We start from the raw sequence: 25,688 nt of genomic DNA on the forward strand, positions 1-25,688 counted from the left end.
TGATTTCTGGTGCATAATTTTATTAAAGTCAGAGATGGTCACTTCTTCTAGAGAAACAGATCTCTGAGGTTAGAATGGAAGATAATGAAACGAGAGATTTCACTTTATGATTTACCTTTGTCAAACTATCCCGGAGCATGTCAATTCTATTATGAAAGTATTACTTCGACATTGTATAACCAGTTATTAATAGAAAACACACATGCCAAAAAACCTTAAATTCTGTAATCTTCAAGTCAATCATCAACTTTTCTTGGATTTTTGAAGACCCAAAAAGAAAAATAATTTCAAACAACAGCAAACACCATATGCATTTGTAATGAGGCACAGCAACCAATTTTTTTTTTTTTTTGAGATGGAGTCTCAGTCACCCAGGGTGGAGTGCAGTGGCATGACCTTGGTTCACTGTAACCTCTACCTCCCAGGTTCAAGTGATTCTCCTGCCTCAGCCTCCCAAGTAGCTGGGACTACAGGTGCCTGCCACCACACTCAGCTGATTTTTGTATTTTTAGTAGCGACGGGGTTTCGCCACGTTGCCCAGGCTGGTCTCAAACTCCCGACCTCAAGTGACCTGCTCACCTCGGCCTCCCAAAGTGCTGGGATTACAGGTGTGAGCCACTGCACCCAGCCCGGCAGTCAATTTTAAGACTTGTATTTTCCAGGTTTTAGCTTAATAATCCTCATTAGTTTTTCAGATTTTTGTCAGTCTTGTTTTGGGGCTATTTTGCCTTACTGGGCCTAAACAGAATATTAAAATACATTAATAATCCATACTGAGAGTAGAGTATAAATGGGTTTCTCACTCCTTAGGGACACAAGTGGAAACAATACATCCCATGAACACAGGTGAATGCCCCTGGTTATCCCTGAGCTGGGCAGTTTCACACAATCATTTTTTCTCTGAGGCCAAAGTCTGTGGTTTGATCATCTTAGCAGCTTCCAGAACAGAAAGTAAGTTTACTTTGTCTCCAAATTCTTTCTCTCGGTGCTCGAGAAGAATGCCCTAAAAGGAAACAAGAGGTAATGTCAGTCCTCATCCTAAATCGTTCATTCATGAGACAGGCATCAAGGACCAGCTGTCTGTCAAGCCTTTTGCTTGAACAGCAAAGGACACAGATCCAAATATGGCCTGGCTCCTGCCCTCAAGGAGTTCAGTCTTTGAGGGAAGACAGACCGGGGAAGGCCACATCTATCTGGCCTGTACCAGCAGCTCCCAAGAAGCAGGAAGTCAGAAGTGATAAAGCACGACAAGGACAAGCAGGGAAGGCCTCACAGATGATAAAGCATGGAGGGTAACCAGGATGTTTACAGGCAGAGAAGCAGGTAAAAGAACATACCAGGTGAAGAGGAAAAAAAAAATGAAGATAACACAGAAAGGCCCAAAGGTGTGGAAGTGGAGCTCAGAGGTTAGACTTCGGAAGGCACTGAATGACCATCTAAAAGAGAGACTCTCCTCTTCCTTTAGTCTCCTAAGAAACTGGAAGCCACTTTCTTCTCATACAGTGAAGAAAAATGCACTAAGACGCAGGATACCCCAAAGTTATCTAAAGTCAGAAGTGGTTAAAAAAAAAAAAAAAAAAAAGGACAAAATAACATGTTTGAGATCAGCATCAAGGAATCCTTGTTAGAGTTATTTGATTCATTACATCTGGAAGCTCATCTTAAAAAGAAAATCTGCAAATACAGTGTCATTATTTACAGAGACTTAAAAAAAAAGTCCTACCACACTGTGGTGATTATGGGGAAGCAGATCAGAAAATTATATTTACTTGCTCAATAAACCATAATATAGACATTAAAAACACTAATAGGCTGGGTGCAGTGGCTCACACCTGTAATCTCAGCACTTTGGGAGGCTGAGGTGGGTGGATCACTTGAGCTCAGGAGTTTGAGACCAGCCTGGCCAACATGGTGAAACTCAGTCTCTACTAAAAATACAAAAATTAGCCGGGTATGGTGGCTCAAGCCTTTAGTCCCAGCTATTCAGGAGGCTGAGGCAGGATAATCCCTTGAACCTGGGAGGCTGGAGTGCAGTGAGCCAAGATCATGCCACTGCACTCCAGCCTGGGTGACAGAGCGAGACTCCATCTAAAAAAACAAAACAAAACAAAACAAAACACCAACAAAAAACTAAGAATATAATAATGACACAGGAAAATGTTCACAATATACTGTTAAATGAAAAAAGAACATCTAGTTTAGTAAGGTATAATTTTCTAAAGCAAAGCAAAACAAAAGGAAAGTTCACTCAGCTTTGTTCCAATGGATTGGCCATGGTGGTTGAGCTCATAGGATGGTTTTCCCCACCTTCTAATATTCTGCTGTTTGTAAATTTTCTGTAGTGCAAATACACTTATTTATTTAGAGATAGGGTCTTGCTCTGTTTCCCAGGCTGTAGTTCAGTGGTGCGATCATAGCTTACTGCAGCCTTGAACTCCTGTGCTCAAGAAATCCTCCTGCTTCAGCTTCCCAAATAGGCAGGACTACAGGTGCATGCCACCACGCCGGCTAAACTTTTTTATTCTTCATAGAGATGGGGTTTTGCTATGTTGCCCAGCTACTTCTTCTTTAAGAATGCTTTCAAGATTGTTATTAAAAAGAAAATTCAGGTCAGGTGCGGCGGCTCACGCCTGTAATCCCAGCAGTTTGGGAGGCCGAGGCGGGTAGATCACTTGAGGTCAGGAGCTTGAGACCAGTCTGGCCAACATGGTGAAACCCTGTCTCTACTAAAAATACAAAAATGAGCTAGGCAAACTGGCAGGTGCCTGTAATCCCAGCTACTCGTGAGGCTGAGGCAGGAGAATTGCTTGAACCTGGGGGGTGGAGGTTGCAGTGAGCCAAGATCGTGCCATTGCACTCCAGCCTGGGCAACAAGAGTGAAACTCTGTCTGAAAAAAAAAAAAAAAAAAAAAAAAAAAAGGAAATCCCCACCACCCCAATTTTAGACTACAAAAACTCTGCACCCTACAAGAACTGAGGTAAGTCCTGAAGTTCAGCTAGTCAGTTAACCTTCCACCTGGGAGAATGAAGGCCGGGGGCTCCAGGGAATACCAACGAAGTCAAACACACCTAGCAACATCAGAAACGTGCCAGTAGGGCCCATGAGCACCAGATGAGTCATCACCAGGCAAGAAAAGGCTGGCAGGCATGCCAAGCCCTGCCCTAGAGGCCATGAGAAGGCAGAGGCAGGTAGGGGAAGGAACCCCACAGTGTCCGAGTGGGAAGAGGATGGGCAATCCACTGGGGAAGTGGCCTGCCCAAGCATAAGGATATCAGGAAGTGGTCGCTAGGAAACACCTCCAAGGAGAGGCTAGGGGCCGGGCAGGACAGGGCAGGGTCTCCGGAGTTTGACAGATTTGAGTTCTTAAGTTTCATTTCCATTGTACCACTTAGCTGTGTCTTTGGCTGAGTTATTTTAAATCTCTAGGCCCACTGCTGTATATGCAGATGGGAACAAAAATGCCTAACATCCTAGATTGGTTGTGAGGAAGACATGAGATCATGTATTTAAGCACATAAAACAAGACAGGCACTCATTGGTAACCATTATTACTAAGACATTTTGACAGATTGACCAGAAAATTAGCAAATAGGTTTATGATAAATCAGACACCATTTTATGCTTAATTCTAATACAGTCAAGCGAATCAGTTACCAAGCTGTAAAAGGAAGATGTAAGAAATAAAGCTTAGGCCAGGCGTGGTAGCTCACGCCTGTAATCCCAGCACTTTGGGAGGCCGAGGCGGGCGGATCACGAGGTCAGAAGATGGAGACCATCCTGGCTAACATGGTGAAACCCTGTCTCTACTGAAAATACAAACAAATTAGCCAGGCGTGGTGGCGGTTGCCTATAGTCCCAGCTACTCGGAAGGTTGAGGCAGGAGAATGGCATGAACCCAGGAGGTGGAGCTTGCAGTGAGCCGAGATTGCACCACTGCACTCCAGCCTGGACGACACAGTGAGATTCCGTCTCAAAAAAAAAAAAAAAAAAAAAAAGAAATAAAGCTTAAACTTGAAGGATTTCTATTCCCTTTTATTCCTCCCAAATTGGGAAGAGTATGTAATTATCAACATTAATAGTGAGATCCAACAATGCAGATAAACCCCATCTTTCTACAGAAAGAAAACACTTTCTATACGTTAATGTCATGTCCAAAATTGACAGAGACAGGCCTAGAAGTCAGGCCACCAGTTTCCAGGTCCTTCTCCCATATCCTTCCCTCATCTACTTGCTTTTTTGAGAGGGAGTCTTGCTCTGGAACTCTGCTGGGTCCAGTTTCTGACCTCAAGGTAGGCCCAACCTAGGGTGACACCCATAGCTCCAGCCTAGGCTGGAGTTCAGTGGTACAGTCTCAGCTTACTGTAGCCTCCACCTCCTGGGTTCAAGCAATTCTGCTGCCTCAGCCTCCCAAGTAGCTGGGACTATGGGCGCGTGCACCACTACACCCGGCTAATTTTTTAAGTTTTTCTTTAGTAGAGATGGGATTTTGCCATGTTGGCCAGTCTGGTCTGGTCTGGAACTCCTGGCCTCAAGTGATCTGCCCGCCTTGGCCTCCCAAAGTGCTGGGGTTACAGGTGTGAGCCACCACGCCCAGTCCCCTCATCCACTTTGCCCCATTCCTGCTACACATCCTCCTGGCCTCTGCTGACACTGCCCTCCAGGGCAGGGGAGCCACCATGGCTCAAGGCTGCCTAGACTCTGACACAAACAACTGCCCACCTGGCTCTTGGGCCTACAGAGACCCCATTCCTCCTTTCCACACCTTCCCCTAGGGCTCCATGCTGCTTGTGGAGCCTTACAGTCAGGACCTGTAATAACAGCCTGTTTGCAGAGGAGTCAGATACCTTTCCTAGGCCAGCCCTGACACCAAGATCCCCATAGGAAAAAGCATCATCTCCCCGCCACCTCCTTGCCACTTCCCCTAATTAGGCCTGGTTCTATTCCTTATTTTCTCCTCTTATTTCTTTTCTATCATCCATCCATGGTGGCCTGGAACACTGCAAGGGAATAAATTCAAAAACAGAATAAAACTATGCTTTTGTTCAAGCACAGAAAACAAAACTTAAAGTCAGCAAACCTGGGTTCAGGCCCCAGCAGTGCCACTGATGAGCTGTGCTCCTTGTGCAGCTGCTCATCCCTTCTCAGTTCTAAGTTCCTTGTCTGAAAAACGATCAAACCGTCTCATGGTGTCACTGTGATGAGTGAGTTCAAGTATGAGGTACCAGCAGAGAAAGATGTGTGATAAACAACAACTGCCTTCCCTTCCCTTCTTCATGTTCCCTGCTTGCTAGAAGGAAGGCTAGGAGACCCAAAACAGGGAAAGTCAACCCCCACTCCAGCCTCTGGTTGGGGTCTCACGCTCACAGACACAGACACTTACAGACCACAAGTAAACACCAAGAACTCACCTGCTTTCCTGATCCCACCACGAAAACTCCCCCAAGGATGAAGCCTTCTCCTTCCAGGTTTCCAGAGAAGCCTCCATTCCAGGCTCGGAAGAAGTTGTACCACACTCCCAGACGGATAAATCCCATAAACATCATCTTCCGCCTTTGTGGACCATAAAACTTTTTCTGTGGAGTGAGAAAGACAGATCTCATATGAGTACTCTACATGCCTGCCTTCCTCAAGCAGGAAAGGCTACCGACGGAGCACTAGTTCTCAGGCAAAGACTCAAAAGGCTGCTGGTTCCAGTCTTCTCTCCCGCCCAACACACACACACTGCCCACATTCAGGTCCACTCTTTTTTTTTTTTGAGATAGAGTCTTGCTCTGTCACCCAGGCTAGAGTACAATGGTGCAATCTCAGCTGACCGCAATCTCCACCTCCTAGGTTCAAACGATTCTCTTGTCTCAGCCTCCCAAGTAGCTAGGATTACAAGTGCCCGCCACCACACCCAGCTAATTTTTGAATTTTTAGTAGAGACAGGGTTTCACACATTGGCCAGGCTGGTCTTGAACTCCTGACCACAAGTGATCTGCCCACCTCGGCCTCCCAAAGAGCTGAGATTACAGGCATGAGCCACAATGCCCAGCCAATACAGGTCCATTCTCAACTGCCAAGGAAACAGAACTCTGCTGGGTCCAGTTTCTGACCTCAAGGTAGGCCCGACCTAGGGTGACACCCATAGCTTTCAATTCTGACTCTACCTTCTCACTAGCCTTCCACCTGACAAGATAGTAACAGTGCTACCTTCTGCAGAGGTGGGAGCAGAAGAGAAAGAAAGAAATGAATTAAGGGACAGGGTGTGGGGCTTTGCACTAGGCCCCCAACAGTGGAGGAACCTGTTGGAGTTTCAGCTATTTCCTACTCTCCCAGTTCACACGGCAGGAAAGGCTTAAGTAATATAGATGCTCCTCAACTTACAATGGGATTATGTCCCTGTAAACCCAACATAAGTTGAAATATCTTATATTGAAATGCATTTAATACACCTAACCTCATAGCTTAGCCTACACTACCTTAAACATGCTCAGAACACTTTCATTAATCTACAGTTGAATAAAATCATGTAACACAAGCCTATTTTATAATGAAGTGTTGAATAACTTATATAGTTTATTGAATATTGAATGTGAAAAACAGAATGGCTCTATGGGTTCTTGAAGAAATGTAGAAACTAAAAGCTTATCACTTCTGCACCATCACAAAGCTGAAATATCGTAAGTCAAACCATCAGATGGTCAGGGACTGTCTGTAACTGAGAGAACAGCTTTAAAATGTCTGCTCATGCTCTGCTCAGGGGGCTGAAAAAAGGCCTTGCAAGTTCAGGACAGCTGAAGGGAAGGCCAGCCTCCAGCTCCAGGTCAGACATACCTGGGCCACCCGACTATCACACAGCTGAGCACAATCCCTAGCACTCTGTGTCTAAAAGCCTGCCAGCACACACACCTTTTCATCCAGGAAGATTTCTCCTTTGAAATAAGGCTGGAAATCCTCCACTTCGGTCCTGATGTGCTCCTTTACCACCGCATAGAGGGGGACGCCCAGCTGGTCCAACATGCTTTTCAGGGAGGACAGATCCGCAGCTTCCTGTGGAAGACACAACAGTTCAGGGACATCTGTGCCAGCTGGCTGTGGGCCTCCACATAGGGTGTCAGATTTCCTCCACAGCCCAGGCTCCTTGTCTTCTCCAGTGGGAAGCAGAAGCAAGGCTCCTGTTATGGCTGTCCTAACCGTAGCCTGGGCGCAGCCATACCCAAACACAACCTCTCCTCCTGCCCACAATGCTTCTCTCCTGCCTCATCTCCCAGCCCCTTCCCTGCACTAGACCAAACTAACACAAGGGCCCAGCCAGACACACGCTCCTCTGGCCATAACCTTCCTTCTCTCTTCAGCTCAAACCTACCCTCTGGAAAGGTATCCCTGTTCTAAAAAGATCTCCCTGGCTAGTCCACCCTGAAGTAAAGCTCTGCTTTTCTGTGCATATCCTATCTTCCCTGTTTGGTGACATTTTCTATACTAAGTCTGCATGTTACCACTAAGTTGAATGTTGTCTCTTAAATTCCCAAATGTTTCTAATAGTTAGAAACTATGTCTTCCATTTCTTGGAACCCTCAGTGCCTAGAACATGGCTGGGTGTAAAACAGGTGCTAAATACCAGGTGGAAAGATTTGAATGGGGACAATGGGGAGAATGCAGCTGAGCTGAGAGATGCAGACACCCTTGACTCCCAGGAACTGTGAGCTAGATGAATGAGGGAAACTGCATGAGTCATGGTAAAGCTTCAACATTAAGAACTCAATTTTTTTTCACATTTGGTGTCAGAATTAAAAGAATGAGCAGCAAATCCTTTTAAATGCAATCTACTCATCTCCAATACAAATACGCTGTTGTATGGTTGCAACTACATTTAATTTTTCATTTGTTTTCTAGAGTAAGAAAAAAGACAACTAATGAGGCAGAACTGATTACATTTATCAAGAGTTTTAGTGACTGGCAAATTTTGCCCTAGAGAGCAGAGGACTACAATGTTTGATATAATCAAAAACCACCTTTTTGTGATATGAAAGGTCTTTTTTGAGATGGAGTCTTGCTCTGTCGCCTATGCTATTCGCCCATGCTGGAGTGCAGTGGCACAATCTCAGCTCAATGCAACCTCCACCTCCTGGATTCAAGTGATTCTCACGCCTCAGCCTCCTAAGTAACTGGGATTACAGGGGCGCACCACCACACCTGGCTAATTTTCTGTATTTTTAGCAGAGATGGGGTTTTGTCATGTTGGCTAGGCTGGTCTTGAACTCCTGACCTCAAGTGATCCACCTGCCTTGGTCTCCCAAAGTGCTGGGAGTAGAATTGTGAGCCACCACACCTGGCCTTTTTTTTTTTTTTTTTTTTTTTTTTCAGTCTTGCCCTGTTGCCTAGCTACAGTGGCACAATCATAGCTCACTGCAGCCCTGAACTCCTGGGCTCAAGCAATCCTCCTGCCTCGGCCTCCTGAGAAGCTGGGACTACAAGTGCACACCACCATGCTTGGCTTTTTTTTTTTTTTTTAAAGAGAAACAGGGTCTCGCTATGTTGCCTAGGGTGGTCTCAAATTCCTGGGCTCAAGTTGATCTTCCCACCTCAGCCTTCCAAAGTGCTGGGATTATAGGCGTGAGCCACTGCACCTGGCTGAGATGAAAGGTCTTACTCACTTTTCCTGGCTCTTTACTCCTGGTGTGGCACTATACAAAGGCATGACGTGGAAACTGAGTCACATACCTGCTATTTGGGCCACTCAAAATAACTCAGACTGCCATCCACCCATCTTTTTGAAAACATAAGTTTCCACTAAATGTTCTATGTGGGCACAGATCAATACAGAGGGAAACAGATTATAATTAGGGAGAGCTGTTGCTCTTGGAACCTTCTGGATTTTAATGGCCCCAAGAAATCAAGTCAAAACAGGCTTCCATGCTGTTGCTGACTTGTCAGCCATTGCTGACTTAAAAATAGAGGAAGGGGCCATAAGCCAATATACATAGGTGACCTCTAGCAGCTGGAAAAGGCAAAAGAAATGGATTCTCCCCTATAGCCTTCAGAAAGAATGCAACCAGTTTCCGCTTTGAAATTCTGACCTCTAGAACTACAAGATAAATCTGTGCTGGTTAAAGCCATTGAGTTTGAGGTAATTTGTTACAGCAATAGGAAATTAATACATCTCCCTGATCAAGGTGGCTTTGTCACAACCTCTGTAACTGTTTCCTCCTCTGTAAGGAGAATAATAAAATGAGGGTAAAACAACAAGCTGTATTTCCAAGGGCTACGGTGAGGACCCACTGAGATAGCAGGCACACAGTGCCCTGGCGGTAGGGTACTGCAGACATCACATGCATCCAGCAGTGCAAGTGGATTATTCACCAGCCCAATCACACAAGCATGGAGAGATCGGCAAGGCTGAAAGGTGGTGCCTCAGGGAACCAGAAGAATGACGATGACAATTTGGACAGGGCCACAGCCACTGCTTGAGATGCAAAGTTGTATCAAGAGCAGGAACACTGTCATTCCCAGTTTTCTCCCAGGCAGGGCAGTAATTTCAGAATCTGGGTCTTCTGCCACTGACAGGCTGTGTGATCACAAACAAGCCACTAACCACTCTGGTCCTCAGTTTGCCCACCTACAAAGGGACAAGGCTAGATCCAAGTATTTGCAATGTTCCTTCTGACACTAGCATTTTGTGTTTCAACAATCACAGTTCCTTCCTTCCATTGATAAGCTCCATTACATATAAATAGATGATGTTTTCCCTTCAAGGGGCCAACCTGGAGACCACCCAGTCAGTGAGCTCCAACTTTCAACAAACTCTCATGCCAAATGCACTACTGGCATGAATAAAATCCCACTGAGCTACAGATTCAATGCTGAGAGCGCACAGCAAGGAGGCAGAGCTAACATGTGAGTATGTGGCTCTCAGTTGTCCACGATGGACTCTAGGAGCTCCCCAAGGAGAGAGACAGGCAGATCTGCTCTAATAGGTGACCTTGAAGTGTTCCTCTGACACTGCAGCTTCATCACAGGGAGGGACTGATCACACCCAAATCAGGAGGAATCCAGGCACTTCATATGTCTGTGCTGAGCATCAGAAGCATGGAATTGGACCTGGTCGCTGCCCCTGATTAAACTGGAAGATGGTCCAGGACTCAGAAGGTACAGCACAGGGTGAAAGGCTTGGGAGTACTAAGGGAAAGTCAGATGTGTTGCTAACCCCAGTAGGAGAGGGTGAGTTGTTAAAAATAAATAAATAAATAAATAATAAAAAATTTAAAAAAAACAGAAATAGAGCACAAATTAAAAGAAATACCTAGAGCAAATAACAGAACAGACCATGTGGGTAAAAGGCTAAAGCTGGCTTATGGGCCCTCGGTTCTGGCCAGAAAACAATGGCCCCTACTTGCCAGGATCCTGTTCTCTGAATAGATCTCATCTGCACTCACCTCTCGACAGAGGAAACAGCCTGGCCTCCGCACAGCCATAATCACAGCTCCATTTTTTTCCCATAGCTCCTTTGCTTTCAAAGTCCTTGGTTCTAAGGGAGAAAAAAAGGAAATTCGGTATCTCCTCCCGGCCCAGCCCTGATCACTAAGCAGCTCATGAACCACACTAAGTCCAGCTGAGGTCAGAGACCCAGGCCTAGCAGAGGACCTGGACAGGTATTTCACACGTGGGGAAAAACACACAGGAAACACAGACGGAATACTCACCTCTCTGAGGAAAGCTGACCAAGCTTAAGAACCCTATTATATACCCAGTAGGTCCCTCCCACCATGAAAATCTTTTTTTCCAACCTGAACATTCAGAAGTGGGACGTTTCTGGAAAAATGGCCATTTTGTCTATTGCCGATGTCATCAGATATTGTATAATAATCCTTTAGAACAGAAACATGGCCCAAACTGAAAGAATCTCAAATTTTTAACCTAAATATGGTAACTGCAATATTATTAACAGAGGAGGATAGAAGATGCCTAGGAATAAAATGCTTTGGGGTAGTAGAGTACTGTAGTTCAAGCCTAGCTCTAAGGTCCAACTAAGTCTGAATCTAGCTGTGTAACCCTAGGCAAGTTATTTTTGCTCTTTGAACCTCAGCTTCCTCATTTGTAAAATGCAAATATCTAGTAGTTCCACTTTGGGCTGCAGGGCATATTGAAAGATGAATATAAAAGTGCTCACCACAATGTCTGGTAATATAGAGTTGGTGAGGGCTCAATAAATATGAGCCCTTATTATTTTAGTATTTCCCAGAGGGATCCATATTCCCGTGGATGTTATGTGGGGAAAAAAAAGTGGGGTCAGGTGGGTGAGAGGGTGAGGAGAAGAGTCTGTAATCAAATAAGTAAGACTGGGAAACCCTGGATTGAACAAAGCTTAACAGGTCTCTCTCTCTTAGTACCTTACTAAGGTGACCTACTATAAACCTGTACAATCTCCTGCCTTCCTTTGGCAAGCTTCCTTACTTACTAAACAGATGACGATGACTTCCACCTGGGGGGCTAACACGGTGACCACGCCATCAATGAGACCTTCACCACTCCAACTCTCTTGCCACACCACTGGCATGACTGAAATCCCACCAAGCTACAGCTCTAACACTGAGAGCACACAGCAAGGAGGCAGAGCTAACACATTTGAGTGTGTGGCTCTAAGCTGTCCACAATGGACTCTTAGTGGTCCCCCAAAAGAGGGAGACAGGCAGGTTTGCTCTAACGGGCAACCTTGAAGTGATTCCTCAGACACTGCAGCTTCTTCACAGGGAGGGGCTGGCCATGCCTGAATCAGCAGCAATCCAGACACCTCATTCTAAAAAGCATATGTCTGTGCTGAGCGTCAGGAGCATGGAATTGGATAAAAGATGTCTCTCATACTTGTTCACTCAGGAACTCCTTTCAGTTTGACGATCCCACAAGCCTGGAATTCCCCAGAATACACTCTGGAAACACTGGTTTAGTAAAAGATTGTACTTATTACTAAATATTATGGAGCAATTTATCATTATAGTTACAGAGACAACAACCGAGAATGAAAAATGCTTTTGATAAGAAAAGCTAAAATATAAAACAGCACCCAAGCCAAGCACAACTATGTAATATGTACACATGGAAAGGAATACGCCAAAGCATAAATTACTGTGTTAGGGTAATAGAATTATTGCTAGTTTAAAAATTGTTATTAAATTTTTCCTAATGTTGTTATATTATCTTTTCAATTAAAAAAAGGAGAGAGTTTAGAAATAAAACAGTAAGTACGCCTGTATCTCAGCTCCTTGGAAAAGTACTGAGACCTGAAGGGTCACCACTTACCCTTCTCCAGTGTTTTCAGGTCTATATCCTCCAGGTACTCCAGTGCTGCTTTCTGGGGCTTGGACAGAAACACGTCTGTGTTGGCAAGCAGCAATGCCAAGGCAGCAGCCCCCAGGGCTCCTGCACCAATGGACCACATCCCCATGGTGAAGAAACTTGGGTCCTGGAGGAAAGACATTTCTAGAGATTGAGAAGAAGGAAGAAGGCGTTACTGCTCCCACAGGGTAGCTGGAATTTCATCTTCCAGGCAAGGCTCTGGCAGGACAGCCAACCAGGAGGTCAGGACAGAGGAGGGGAGCAGCAGTGTCAGAGGCGAGACTGGACAAGGGCTGCTAAGCACCTGCTGCCACCAGAACTTGGGGATGCAGCACACGCATGGAGGTTCCTGCACCATGGAGCTCACCAGGGCGTCAGGAGTGATGACAGAGAAAGGACAGCCGTCTCAACTGCTTCTCTTGCTGCTCTCTCTTCTCATGCCCCAGGTTGCAGCCCCCAGCTCCTGTGGAGCTGTGCCGAACTATGTCCCCTGTAGGCAGACTACTTCCTCATTCCCCTCCTCATCAATGCCTAATTCTCCCTCACAATCCAGGTGGCTCAGGATCACGTGCCTGGGTAGGGGCAGCTTTCTCTTCTGTGATCAGAGGATACTTAGAACACCAACCACACTGTTTTGTTCCCCTATCTTCTTTCCTCTTTAGTTTGAGGACCCTCCAGAAACAGGGACCATACTCTGCTCATTAAGCCCCCAGCCAATGCCCAGCAGGGCCTCATTCATTATAGGCAGGTAGTAATTTCTCCCAATTGAGAAGAGCTTTATTTCTGCCTCATTATATAAACCAAATAGGTTTACAGTAAAAAACAAAATGAAGAGAATACATGAAACCACAGTTGATAAGAAAGCAAATACTCTCTGAAGCTACCACCTACTGATGGCCACTGTTAAACACTGGTGTTTAGTAATCTGACTTTTTTCTCCTGTGAACAGAACTACACACGTCTGCCAAACAAATGCAGGTGTTACATCAGAAAGAGGAGGTCTTGGCAGGGCACAGTGGCTCATGCCTGTAAACCCAGAACTTTGGGAGGCCGAGGCGGGTGGATCACGAGGTCATGAGATCAAGACCATCCTGGCCAACATAGTGAAAACCCTGTCTCTACTAAAAATACAAAAATTAGCTGGGCATGGTGGCGCACGCCTGTAATCCCAGCTATTCGGGAGGCTGAGGCAGGAGAATCGCCTGAAACCGGGAGGCAGAGGTTGCAGTGAGCTGAGATCGTGCCACTGCACTTCAGTCTGGTGACAGAGCAAGATTCAGCCTCAAAAAAAGAAAAAGAAAAGAAAAGAGGAGGTCCTATGGCATCTGCAGAGGAGGCTGGGCAAAAGTCAGCTGCATAAGATAAGGGTCTCTGCAACTGAAATGGAGCTCCAGGCGGGTTCTGTCAGAATTCAGCCTTGTTCCCGACTTCTGCCTGGGTGCCTGAGGCTCTCTCCAGCTAGGAAGACTTGTGCCTGTGGGTGGGAGCTCCTGGAAGGAGCCCACAAGGTACCCCCACCTCCAGCCTTCCTTCTCCCAACAACCACTTACAATGTCTATATTTCCAGTTGGTCCTCACGCCATCCTAAGCTCTGGCATACCCTGGTGCCCTCCTCCCTAAGTACCAGCCTGCTTCCGTGTGCTTAGATCACCGGGGATAGGCCTGGGAGTGGGTAATTGTGTGGCCCACCTGACCCCAGCCCATCGAACCTCCAACTCAAGTCTCCCCTGCGGGACTTGGCCAGGAGAGGATGTCTCCAAAGGATCAGGAAAGGCCCTGGAAATCCGAATGTCACTGCCAAGGGTGGGGGCTGTGAGGGGTGCACTGCATGAGGTGGGGGTGGGAGTGAGTTGGTGGTGACTTTGGGAAGGAAAGGGTAGGCCAAACTAGCACTGAAACCACCTGGAAATTCAGATTTAAGAAATAAAAGAGGCAGCCATAAAAAAGAATGAAATCATGTCCTTTGCAGCAACATGGGTAGGGATGGAGACCATCAGCCTAAGTGAACTAACCCAGAAACAGAAAATCAAATACCACATGTTCTCATTTACAAGTGGGAGCTAATCAATAGTACACATGGACATAAAGATGGAAATAACAGACACTGGGGACTGCTGAAGAGGGGAGGGTGGGGGACGAGGTGGGGTGAAAATTACCTATCAGGTATAAGGGTCACTATTTGGATAATGGGTACACTAGAAACCCAGTCTCCATCACTACACAATATACCCATGTAACGAATATGCATATATACCCCATGAATCTAAAATAATGTTTTTTTAAAAGGAATGAGAGAGAACCTTGGTTGAGAACAGTGGCTCAAGCCTGTAATCCCAGCATTTTGGGAGGCTGAGGCAAGAGGGTTGCTTGAGCCCAGGAGTTTGAAACAAGCTTGGACAACATGGGAGGACCTTGTCTATACAAAATTAGCCAGGCACGGTGGCACATGCCTGTGGTCTCCACTACTTGGGAGGCTGAGGTGGGAGGATCACTTTAGCCCAGAACTCCAGCCTAGGTGACAGAGCAAGACCTTGTCTTTAAAAAAGAAAAAGAAAAAGAAGAAAAGAAGTTCCAGGTAAGCGGGGTAACCAAACAAAAACATCTAAGAAAGAGGAATTTGGCATCTATATACTTGGGAAGAGGAAAAAGAAGGGGAAAATCAGTGCGTGTGTGTGTTGGGGAAGGGGGTGCTGTTATGGTGTGTCTGACATGAGGGACCTGTGCTGAGAAAGAAGAGTTTCTTACTACCCACTATTCAAAATGTAACCCATAAATGGCACCATCTACAAACACAGAATCTCAACCCCCACCTTCGAACTAAGCAATCTTACACTGCCTTTTAGTCGGACTGGCAGACAATTAACTCATACGCACATTAAAGTTTGAGAAGCATTGTGTTAGAGCAAAGAATTCAGGACTTCGTGCTTGGTTGGCCATCAGCCGCCAGAATAGTCAAGTCACGAGGGCGGTCTGGCCTTGGAGAGCTGGGCCCTCCGCCAAGACCCTGAGAATAGAACATTACAGACATGCACACATCTCTACCCCTCTGCCTGGAATATCCTATTTCATTCTGTGCTTCACGACTCAAAGGCCTCTTTAAGAAGGCTTCCCTGATGTTCTGCCAGCTCCCTACTTTCAGCCTCCCACTTCTACCCCCAAGAGGTGTTGATTCACCCCCTCCTCAGTTCTGTGTCCAAACATCACCCACATTTCTCCTGATGTGCTTGACACACCGGTTTGGACCTGTCAGATTTCTCTCCTTGGAGGACATTCTGCAGTTTATCTCTGAATCTTTCATGCCTAGCACAGCGCACATCTGGTACAAAGCAGGCTCACCACAGTGCATGCTGAAAGGTATTCAACAGAATTGAATGACAAAGACAATGGCTTATGGACAACCAAAGTTCTTGGGACAAACAGGAAAGAACCTGACACAGGCCTGTTTCCAATTCTTTAATTTGGCAAGTTACGCATTACTGGATTATAGTTCACAGAACAATTAGGAGGAAAACCACAGCTCTTATCTCTTGCTGTAAATAAGAAATTTCCCAGAGCCTGGAACAACTTCTGTAACTTTATGCATTTCCAAAATGTTTCTGGATTTCTGACTTGTGTGTATGACTCAGGAGCACATGGAATGGTCTCTGATCACAGATTTGATGGGCATTTCTATGTCAATATACAAAGACCAGCTTACATCCACCCCACAAATGGACTCTCTCTGACTCCTAGGACACATCAGTGCATTCAGATAGTCCAGGGCCCCTCACAGTCAGCTCCACATTCTTCCAACACACCCCTGCCGCACTCAGAGGCAAACAGCCTCCACCTTCCCACTGTCCATTGATAGGCGTTTGGCATGTTTTCTCCTAGGCACAAGGGAATTCAACTCAACTAGACCCAACATTTATTTCCAAACATTTACTCAGCATTGACCTGTTCAATAAATGATGATTTGGGAGGACATAAATGATACACAATCCGCAAGAAAATATAGACCTGGCACACAAATAACAAAAAAATCAAGTGGGAAGGTGAGGCAGCTTGGGCAAGGTATGGGCATGAGGCTATGGTGGTGCAGGAATGACAGCCAGTCTGGGTAGCCACAGAAGCACCCAGAAGGAAGTGGCTTTGGAGCCGGTATAGGACACAGGAGGCAGCATGGACAGGCTACGTTGGGATGGGGCCAGCTAAGCTGGGAGACAGCAGGCTGACTGGGGCAGGTGTCAGTGCTGAAGGAGCCCTGAGAACTCAAACTTCTATGTTCCAAAGGCCCCCATCTCCATACCTCAAGTTCAAGGGCTGGGTACAAGATCCAGACCGCAAAACCCTCAGAAGTGCTGTCTTCCAACCTCCCACTGTGATCCTGGAAGTGTGAGCAGAGAATCAGCCCTCTGGGGCAGTGGACCCCATCCTCAGGCACTGCAGCACCATGCTGAGAGTGTTACCAGGACCAGTGGTGAGCGTCAGGCCTCTCCGTGGACCGAACGCACCCAGCGGGCCTCTAGCAGCCCAGTCTTGTGCCAGAGAGCAGCACAGAAAATTCACTTTCAGGAATACCTGGTGAGCACACAGGCCTAGCCTCTTACCCAAGGCCCTGGGCTACAAAGCAGCTCCCATCCTGGCAAGTCTTGAAGCATGTACTACTGTGACTTGCTGCACAGTGAGCAGACCCTGAATTCTGAAATCACAATTATTCCTAGGCACAAAAAAGGACAATCAAAGGAACTTTAATTTCTAAACAGAAACGATGCATTTTCACATGGTCCTCTAAGATTGCAGAGGTATGCAGGCCAGCAAGCCTTCGTACCTCTGCAGTCAGTGGTCTTAGAAGCCAGTCAGTAATGGCCTAATTTCATTCACTCAACAGTCTTGTGATGGAAAGATTATCCTGTTTAGCAGCTAACGCTGAGGTTCAGAGTTCAGTAACTTCCCCTGTGTCACAGAGCCAGCAGGCAGCGGTACCATAACCTGGACCCGAGTCAACAGGAATAGGACTCCAAAGCTTGAAAGACTACCTTTCCTCCCCACACATTCAGAAGTGGGTTTACATCTGCTATAATTGTTGATTAACAAAGAGAAAAAGAAAGAAGTGGGTCCTGGAGATCCAGGAGTATGATTCCCTTTGTCTTAAAGCGAACTTTTTAAAATCACCTTATTTTTTCAGTCATCATGTACAATCAAACCATGTTTACTCTAAAGGAAATTTACCATATACCAGATGTTCCTTCTCTTTCCTCCCCCTTTCTATCCCCCATCTATTAAGGAAAGGGTCAGTTTCTCTGGAACAGAATAGTAGGGTTGTTTACACAAGAGCCAGCCCCCACCTGACACAGCTATAGCATTCATTTCCCCACTGCTGGGCTTATCTCATCCACCCTCTCCCACAGAAGATGAAGCAGGATAAAGCCACAAACAAACAACAGCTGTGGCAGCTCAGAGTGGCAGCTCTGGTCTGAACATGGGGGCAAGAGGAGGAGACCCAGTGGGGCTCCCTAGGCTAAGCTGAGTCAATTCCTCCCCAGGTCCCATTTTTTTTTCAACTCCATGAGGAGGTTCCTAATGATCCCCAGTGACATCCCATGAGTCTAACAAAAACAGGTCACTTTGGAGTCAGAACATTCTAGGTTCCTCACCCCCACCCCCAATTTCAGTTTACAGCTTTGAGACCCTGTCTTTTCCCTATATAAGGCAACTCCCCTCCTCACATGGTCTCCTACCCCCAACCTCGGACACTTCAAACTTGGGAACAAGGTACTCACCATCCACAGCGTCCACACCTCTGCTTCTCCTGACAAAGAAGCATACCCAGGGGTGAGCAGGCGGGCCTGGGCAGGCAGCAAGGGGAGGGCTGGAGGCGGGACTAGGTCCCTAGGCTCAGTCACTCCACAGGCAGGACCAGGCCACCCAGAAACCCTGGGGCTCCTTCAGCTGCCAACAGCCAGTCTCCAGAAAACATCTAAGTGGAAAGCTGCCAAGGCCCCCTAGATCTTCAAAAAGTTGAGCAAAGCTTTCAGTCATTTGCAGTCATGCAGATTATAACATTTCCCAAGTGCCACCAGACTCCTTCTCTGCTATCCGGTGCAGACTAAAGAAGCAACGCACGCACACAGCCCACACGTCACACTAGTGCAAACAAGAGATGTCCCTTTCTCTGTGGCTCCTTATGCAGCCTGTTCCCTTGCCCCATTTCTCACCCCAGGCCTGGAAAGTCAGCTGGCACCTCTGAGGTCCCTCACCTGCTGTCTATTCTTTACCTCCCTTTGCTTTCCCTTCCTTTTCTGCCACATTGGTGGCTTCCCTCAACCCACACTCCCTTCCTGGGTGACTTCTCCTTCCAGCACTTCACCCACCACTTTGTTATTGACTTCCAAGTTCCTATTGCTGTTCTGACCCAAAGTTTCCACTTGGGGATTTTGTAGGTATCTCTGTTGTACCACATCCAAAACTAAAGTCTACTTCTCTGCTGGAGTTCCATGGCTCAGTAGATTCGGGGTGGGGGGTGGGCGGGGATTCACATTTTACTGTTCATTTGCCCTCACTGCCCACATCAACTCAGGAAGTTCTGTCCATCTTGTAAAATGTATCTGCTACCCATCCTCTTCTTGACTTCACTGCTGCTGTCCAAACCCAGGACCCTAAAACTCTGTCCCTAGCCTATTTCAAGAACCACAGAACTGAACCTGGCTGGTTCTAGTCTGGTCCTCTATAGCTTATTTTCCATGCCGTAGTCACGGCGATCCCAGCACACCCCAACCTGATTACATCCTTGCCTTGCGTTCAGGCTCTCACTAACTCCTCAGTATGCCAGCTGATGGGGCCCTCCACAGCTTGGCTTCAGCTCACCCTTCGGGCCTCACCCCTGCCCCTGCAGCACCCTTTTCAGACCACTCCCTGTGCAAGTGTTGCTCATGTTGTTTCCTTTGCCCAGGATGCCCCCCCCACCCATGCCAACCACGTAAATGCCTACTTATTCATAAGGCCCAGCGCACATAACACTTCCTCTCCAAAGCCTTTCCTGAAAGCCCCGACAACTGACTGCTCACTCACCTCTTCTATAGCATGCATGTGTGTGCACACACACCCATAACCCTGCACAATGCACAAATGGATTTTGTAAATTTTATTTATTTACATGTCTGTCTCCACAATATGGTGGCACAATATGTTGTCGTCTTCATTTCTGCATCCCCAGCACTCAACACAGATCCTGGTAATTACCAGGCATTAAATGTTAATGAAATGATCTGAATTCTACTCTTAGAAATCCACAGTGTAGCAGACTTGGAACTTATAGCTACTCAATTCCAATTTCAGCTCAGTATGAAAGGTAATTTTGGACAGGGCTAGCTTGACATTAAAGAAAACACTCTAGCTTGGGACTTAGGTAACCTTAGGCCGGGTCCTTGCTCTACTGCTCACTAGCAGGGCAATCTGACTTAAGCTATGAAGACAACTCGGGGCCTGGATCTCATCATCTGTATAGACAGAGGAAGGAACTCAAAATTCTATGAGGCTGTCTTAGCTCTGACATCCAAAGACTCTAAAGTACCATGGGACTGCAACTACAGGGATCTGATGTCCAGAAAGCCATGGGAAACCCTGCCACCACTGTTCTCCTGCTGGGTGTGCACATTCACATTGCCTCCTTCCTGGGGCCTAACTCCTGACTGTTCCAGGAGCTGCCTCTGGGCAGGAACTGATAAAGTCTTAATGAAACAAAGTATCAGCACTGGGTGAGTTAATTCATGTCTGAAACAAGTAGAGACAGCATCATATTCTAAACATCAAGGGTACACCTGCCCAGCCCAGCCCCACCCAGGGAATCCTCCCTCTTCAGAATGAGTGGGCCTGAGGCAGAGACAGGGGAGAAGCAAGAAAGGGTGCTGAGGGAGACAAAAAACTAAGAGTGCACATGGGCCTTCTTGCCTCAGGCCCTCAGTGAACAAGGCTTGAAAGGATGCTTCATCTTCCTTCTCTGATCTCCTCTGTTCCCCTCTCCTTCCCTCAAAGCTTTCATTCAGTTCCATTTTACTGAGCAAATGAAGAAACTAAAGCTCAGAGAAGGAGCTGGCTAGTCCAAGGTCACATGGGAAGAACAGGTTGTCAGTGGCTGCGCTGGGACTCAGGTCTGGGTCTCCCAACTTCCAGTCCATAACTATTTATCCTGCATCGGACACGATGAGTCCTGGGCAGCCAACCACAGGCCAGTGGCCTCTAAGGCTGGAACAGCATGGGAGTCCGGGTTCAGGAAGTGGGGCCCTGCAGGTCTTGAAGCCTGTTCACTGGCCTCAGGCAAGCTAAGAGCAAGACTGCCCCTAAACAGTGCCTGGGAAACATGTTGCCTGAAGAGAACACCAGCCTCTCCCAAGCCCAGTCCTTGGTAAGCAGCTTATAATCTGAAGCCAAATGTCTTCTTAAGGGTCTCGTTGCCTAGTCTCCGCTGAGAAGTCATTCTGCACCTCTCCTCCCCAGAGTAACAAGACTCTGTCCATCCTTGTCTAGCAGACTGATGATGCAGGCACACAGAGCCTTATGAGCAACAGATGCCCTTCCACTCACCCTTGTCTTCAAACACCACAAAACTAGTCACTTGCAATGAGCTCTCACCTACCTGCCTCAGTCTCCAACTCTCAGCCCTGCTCCTTGGGGTGTGTATCTACCTGGTTCTGGCCCAGCCCTACTCTCAAATGCCAGATTCAGAAACCTCTGAACAGATGCTGAAAGCAGCACCAGCCCTCACATTCCTCACTCTTGGGCGTATCTCAGGGTTTCCCAGTAGCTGATTATGTCCTCTTGTTTCCTCAAGTTGTAGCGGCCCCCCAAAGAGCAAGCCATTCTAATCTCACTTGCACAACCTCTTGTCTGGGCTCCATCAAGTTACATGGGTGTGGATAGGAAGGCAAGGCAATACCACAGAAGACACTGGGCTAAAAGCCAAAAATCCTTGGTTTTCTCTCTTTGAGAGTTATTTTATCCCTCTGAACCTCAGTGTCTTCTTAAAAACAAGGGCACTTTAAAGAGTTGTCATAAAGATTATATAAGAAGGGCAATTTGCAATGCGGCAATGCACTAGAGTACTGCAAAGCAGCATTATCTTTCTCTCCTTTGCAGGGCTCAGATTCGCTCATGCCCCTATAAAGACAGGATATCTGAAGCAGGACAGACACAAAATACTGAACTTGGTCTGATGGAAACACTGACTTGTCTCAGCCCCTCTGGCCTGTAGGCCCGCTCCATGCTATTCCTGTAGTAGCCAAAACTGCCTCCTGCACTAGCAGCGCCAGAGAAGGCAAGGGGCACTGCTCAGTTGTAATTTCCCTGTGCCAGAGGCCACTGAGCTCAGAGGTGAGGCTGGCTCCCTGCACAGCACCTCGGGATGGTTCTTGCCACACAAGCCGCAGCAGAAAACTTGAAACTTCTGCTCAACATTTCACAAAGAGGCAAGAATCCAACTGGCAGAACAGCTGCCTTCTTTTTTTTTTTTGAGATGAAATCTCGATCTCCCAGTCCAGAGTGCAGTGGCTCCATCTCGGCTCACTGCAAGCTCCGCCTCCAGGGTTCATGCCAATCTCCTGCCTCAGCCTCCCAAGTAGCTGGGACTACAGGCGCCTGCCACCACGCCTGGCTAATTTTTTGTATTTTTTAGTAGAGACGGGGTTTCACCATGTTAGCCAGGATGGTCTCAATCTCCTGACCTTGTGATCTGCCTGCCTCGGCCTCCCAAAGTGCTGGATTACAGGCATGAGCCACCACTCCCCGCAGCCTTATTTCTTAGATACGGATAGAGCCTGGGGCTTGAGCCCTAGAGTTCCAGTCCTATCCAAACTTTCTGAGCACCATTTAAATGATACGAGATTAGACAATCATCAGAAATGTCTTTTGTACCCCTTCAGGAGTAATGCAGAAGGTCTCAACTAAACGACATGCTCTTATAAAAGAGGGGAATATAGGAAAGGTCCACACCACCAACAACTAATATCTAACTTTAATTCTTGCAAGCTGTATAAACCTGGACAAGGAACTGTTCTGCGTCAGTAAAATGGGAATGCTTCCTTAATTACCTTCTACAGAGTTGCAAGAATCAAAGGATTAAATGTATAGGAGGTGCCTTGTGAAGTACCTCACAAAAAGTGCAATAAATACGATGTATAATTCTTTATTTCTAGAGCAATGATTACCCTCAAAACGTTATTTGTACCCAAAATGAAGTTTTCTGATGAATGAGTATGGTAAGGAGTCGGGGTTTGCAGCCGAAATCCCAACCCTCATTCTCCAAAGCTGGGCCCAAGCAAGAGCATTCAAGACTATTCAAGCTGACTCCTTCACAATGCTTTTAAAAACAAATCCTGATTATTTTCTTTTTAAAAAACCACCTGCCAGGTTCAAAGGAAAATACATTAAAATAAAACAAACAAAAAAGCTGAGTTCTGGGTTGCTGGGCTGTGGAGACAGCATGGTGTGGCAAGAAAAAGAGGCGCAGGAGCAGCTGTGAACCCCGGTCCGACAGTGGACTCCTGGGTGCGCCTCCTTCCCACAGCCCTGGTCCGGCTGGGCCTTAATTTCCCTTCCTTTGCCTCTAACCATCTCCACCTGCGCCTTCACCTCCCGCCCCAGCAACAACCCTGGGGGCAGATTGTATATCTACCTTTTCATTCCTAGACCTCAGCAGGGTTGTTAAGTTTACAACTGGGCTCTACCCAATTTAAAGTCAGGTGTTTGTGACTCTTGGGAAAGAGGGGGAACAGGTGCCTCTGAAACGCTGAACGACGCTAGAAACCGTGCCCTCTTAAAAGACACGACCCTAAGCGGGCACAGAGACGAGGACGAGGACTGCCAGGTCCACACCTAGGGCTGGTCCAGCCGGGCCACCCCCAGGCCCACGCTCCCGGGCAGAGCCCTCTCCTCCGTTCCTTGTCCCAACAATTCGCGAAGGTCGGCGTCACTCAAGGCTCGGGGGCGGGGACAGAGGGGCCCCTAGCCCGCCGCAGCAGCGCCGGGTTCCCGTCTCCGGTCGCCGACGCCCGTGCGCAGGGTTTTTCCACCGGCCGCCGCGCAGGGTGGCGGAGAGGACGTCGTCCTCTGAGGGAGCGCCAGCGCTGAGGTGGTTCCTAGGGAAGTTGGCGCGGGCCCGAGGGGCGCGCCTCACCAGCCCAGCACCCACCCTACCGCGCGCCGCCAGCCCTGCCTCAGTTTCCCCGCTTACGCCGCGACAGGCCCCGCCTACGGACGTCACATGCCTCGCGGAGCCCCGCGCGCAGCACCTACCTCAAGTGCCTCCCTTCTTCTGGCCTTCTCCCGCCCCGACGCCCGGGCGCTGAGGGGCCAAACCGCCTGGCCCCGAGGGTCCCAGGGGCGGGCCCTGCGCCTGCGCAGCTTCGAGCCTGCGCTCCCTCGCTCGCCGCCGCGCCACCGCGCCACCGCCATGTGACCCGCCCCGCCCCCCGTGGGAGGAGCTCCGGGCCCGCCCCCGCCTCGCCGACCTCCGGGCCGCGGTCTCCTAGCCCTCGTGGCGCTCGGGCGTGTGCCTAACTGTCCTTTTACGCACAGCGCTCGGTCGGTCCACTCCTCGTGTCCGCGAACCGAGGCCCCGATGCGTTCTTCAGGGCGCTGCCTGGGGCAAAAGAAGGCGCTGGACACCCCTAATGGAGTCTGGAAGCACCTGTTCTGCAGCCGAGGCCGGCCAGCTTCCTTCCAATCTTCAGCCTGGTTTAGAATAGCTCTTTTGATAGTTTTGTTTCGTCTTGTGTTTTTAACCTCCATGGGGAGGGGGATTCTTAAGGACCGACACATTGCGTTGAGCCCCTTCTAGTTCTATGTACAGATTCAGAATTGCCAACCTCTATCCTCCACCCACGTTCCCTTTCATCCGCAATGCTGACTATGGGGCAGAGAACGGTGAGCCGCAGCCTGTGGACTCCGGGGGACGCTGAGACGGGTTGGTCACACACCGCCCATCCACTTACTCCTCGTGTTGGAAGTGCCCACACTTTCATGAAAGTAGGGGGTTGTGTCGGGCGCGCTGGCTCACGCCTGTAATCTCAGGGCTTTGGGAGGATCGCTTGAGCCCAGGAGTTCAAAACCAACCTGGGCACCATAGTAAGACTCCATCTCTACGTAAAAAACAAAAACCAGCCAGGTATAGTGGCGCGTGCCTGTATTTCCAGCTACTCCGGAGCTGAGGTGGGAGGATTGCTTGAACCCGGGAGGCAGAGGTTGCAGTGAGCCCAGATCGCGCCACTGCACTCCAGCCTGTCTCAAAAAAAAAGAAAAAAAAAAGAGACCCTGTCTTAAAAACACAAAACAAAAAGTAGGAGGTTGGGAGAACATACTTTCAGAGACAGTAGAGCTGATTCACAAGACATATCAGTGGTTGGCCGGGCTCGGTGGCTCATGCCTGTAATCCCAACACTTTGGGAAGCCAAGGCGGGCAGATCACTTGAGGGCAGGAGTTCGAGACCAGCCTGACCAAATGGCGAAACCTCGTCTCTACTAAAAATACAAAAATTACCCGGGTGTGGTGGCATGCACCTGTAGTCTCAACTACTCAAGAGGCTGAGGCAGGAGAATCACTTGAACCCGGGAAGTGCAGGTTGCAGTGAGCCGAGACAGTGCCACTACACTCCAGCCTGGGTGAGAGAGTGAGATTTCGTCTCAAAAAAAAAAAAAAAAACATATCAGTGACACAATGCAAAGACCAGTCACAGGGCAGCATAGGGTAAAGTGACAAAGCAGGCCAATGCCCACCCATTAAAGGTGGCCATTTGCCTGCAACACCTTCCCCCTTCATCTGGGAACTGCCCACAGGTGTACAAAGTCCAAAGGCTTCCGTGATTCACCTCCCTGACTTCCCACTCAGACTCCATGTTCCATGTAAACTTACAGCAACACTTGGGGAGCTTGATCTATTTAAGGGGGTCTCTCTTCAACCAGACTGTGAGTTCCTCCACTTCACCTCTGGGACCCCACAGCCTGGCCCAGGGACAGCGCGGAAATGTACTTAGAAAATGTTAGAGGTGGATCTAAGTTGTGGGGTAAGGGAGATCAGCCTGAGTGCCCATGCAGTTTTCCTGCAGGAGTTAGGCATATGATTTGAAGGCCAGAAAACATTTCATATACTTTGGTGCAATGTGGGTGTAGTTTAGCAAAAAAAAAAAATGTGTGTGTATATATATATATATACACACACACACATTTGTGTATATATATACACATATTTTATTAGCTATCAGATGTAGCCTGGTGTATATATATACATATTTTAATATGTATATATATAATATATATATTTCATATATATATATACACACACACACACACACCTCCAGAAGACCTTTCTTTCGTCTCCCTTATTTCTCCTCACCTTGTGAAGAGG

The 25,688-nt window shown here is 47.7% G+C and overlaps 1 protein-coding gene across 2 annotated transcripts; it reads right to left on the bottom strand.

The window, feature by feature from the left end:
- On the bottom strand, positions 1 to 23,721 carry PRXL2A (peroxiredoxin like 2A). 2 transcript variants are annotated; one of them, XM_007962776.3, is made up of 6 exons: positions 23,582 to 23,721; positions 12,278 to 12,440; positions 10,417 to 10,508; positions 6,893 to 7,033; positions 5,410 to 5,574; positions 1 to 1,003 (listed from the first exon to the last, which is right to left on the bottom strand). In XM_007962776.3, exons 2-6 carry the CDS (start codon positions 12,420 to 12,422, stop codon positions 890 to 892), a joined length of 657 nt encoding a protein of 218 aa, XP_007960967.3. In that variant the 5' UTR covers positions 12,423 to 12,440; positions 23,582 to 23,721; the 3' UTR covers positions 1 to 889. The 2 variants fall into 2 exon arrangements, with proteins under 2 accessions (XP_007960967.3, XP_007960969.1); XM_007962778.3 differs by having other exon boundaries at positions 12,278 to 12,457; positions 23,582 to 23,690.
- Between the last annotated feature and the right edge of the window lie 1,967 nt (positions 23,722 to 25,688).

This window comes from Chlorocebus sabaeus, chromosome 9, assembly GCF_047675955.1.
Source record: "Chlorocebus sabaeus isolate Y175 chromosome 9, mChlSab1.0.hap1, whole genome shotgun sequence".
In the NCBI taxonomy this organism is placed as follows: Eukaryota; Metazoa; Chordata; class Mammalia; order Primates; family Cercopithecidae; genus Chlorocebus; species Chlorocebus sabaeus.

Coding starts and splice junctions, on each gene's coding strand:
- PRXL2A (XM_007962778.3), bottom strand. CDS start 12,455: ATGTCTTTCCTCCAGGACCCAAGTTTCTTCACCATGGGGATGTGGTCC. Junction 7,034..10,416: donor GCTGTTTCCTCTGTCGAGAG/GTGAGTGCAGAT, acceptor TGTCTTCCACAG/GAAGCTGCGGATCTGTCCTC. Junction 1,004..5,409: donor TGGTGGGATCAGGAAAGCAG/GTGAGTTCTTGG, acceptor GTTTCCTTTTAG/GGCATTCTTCTCGAGCACCG.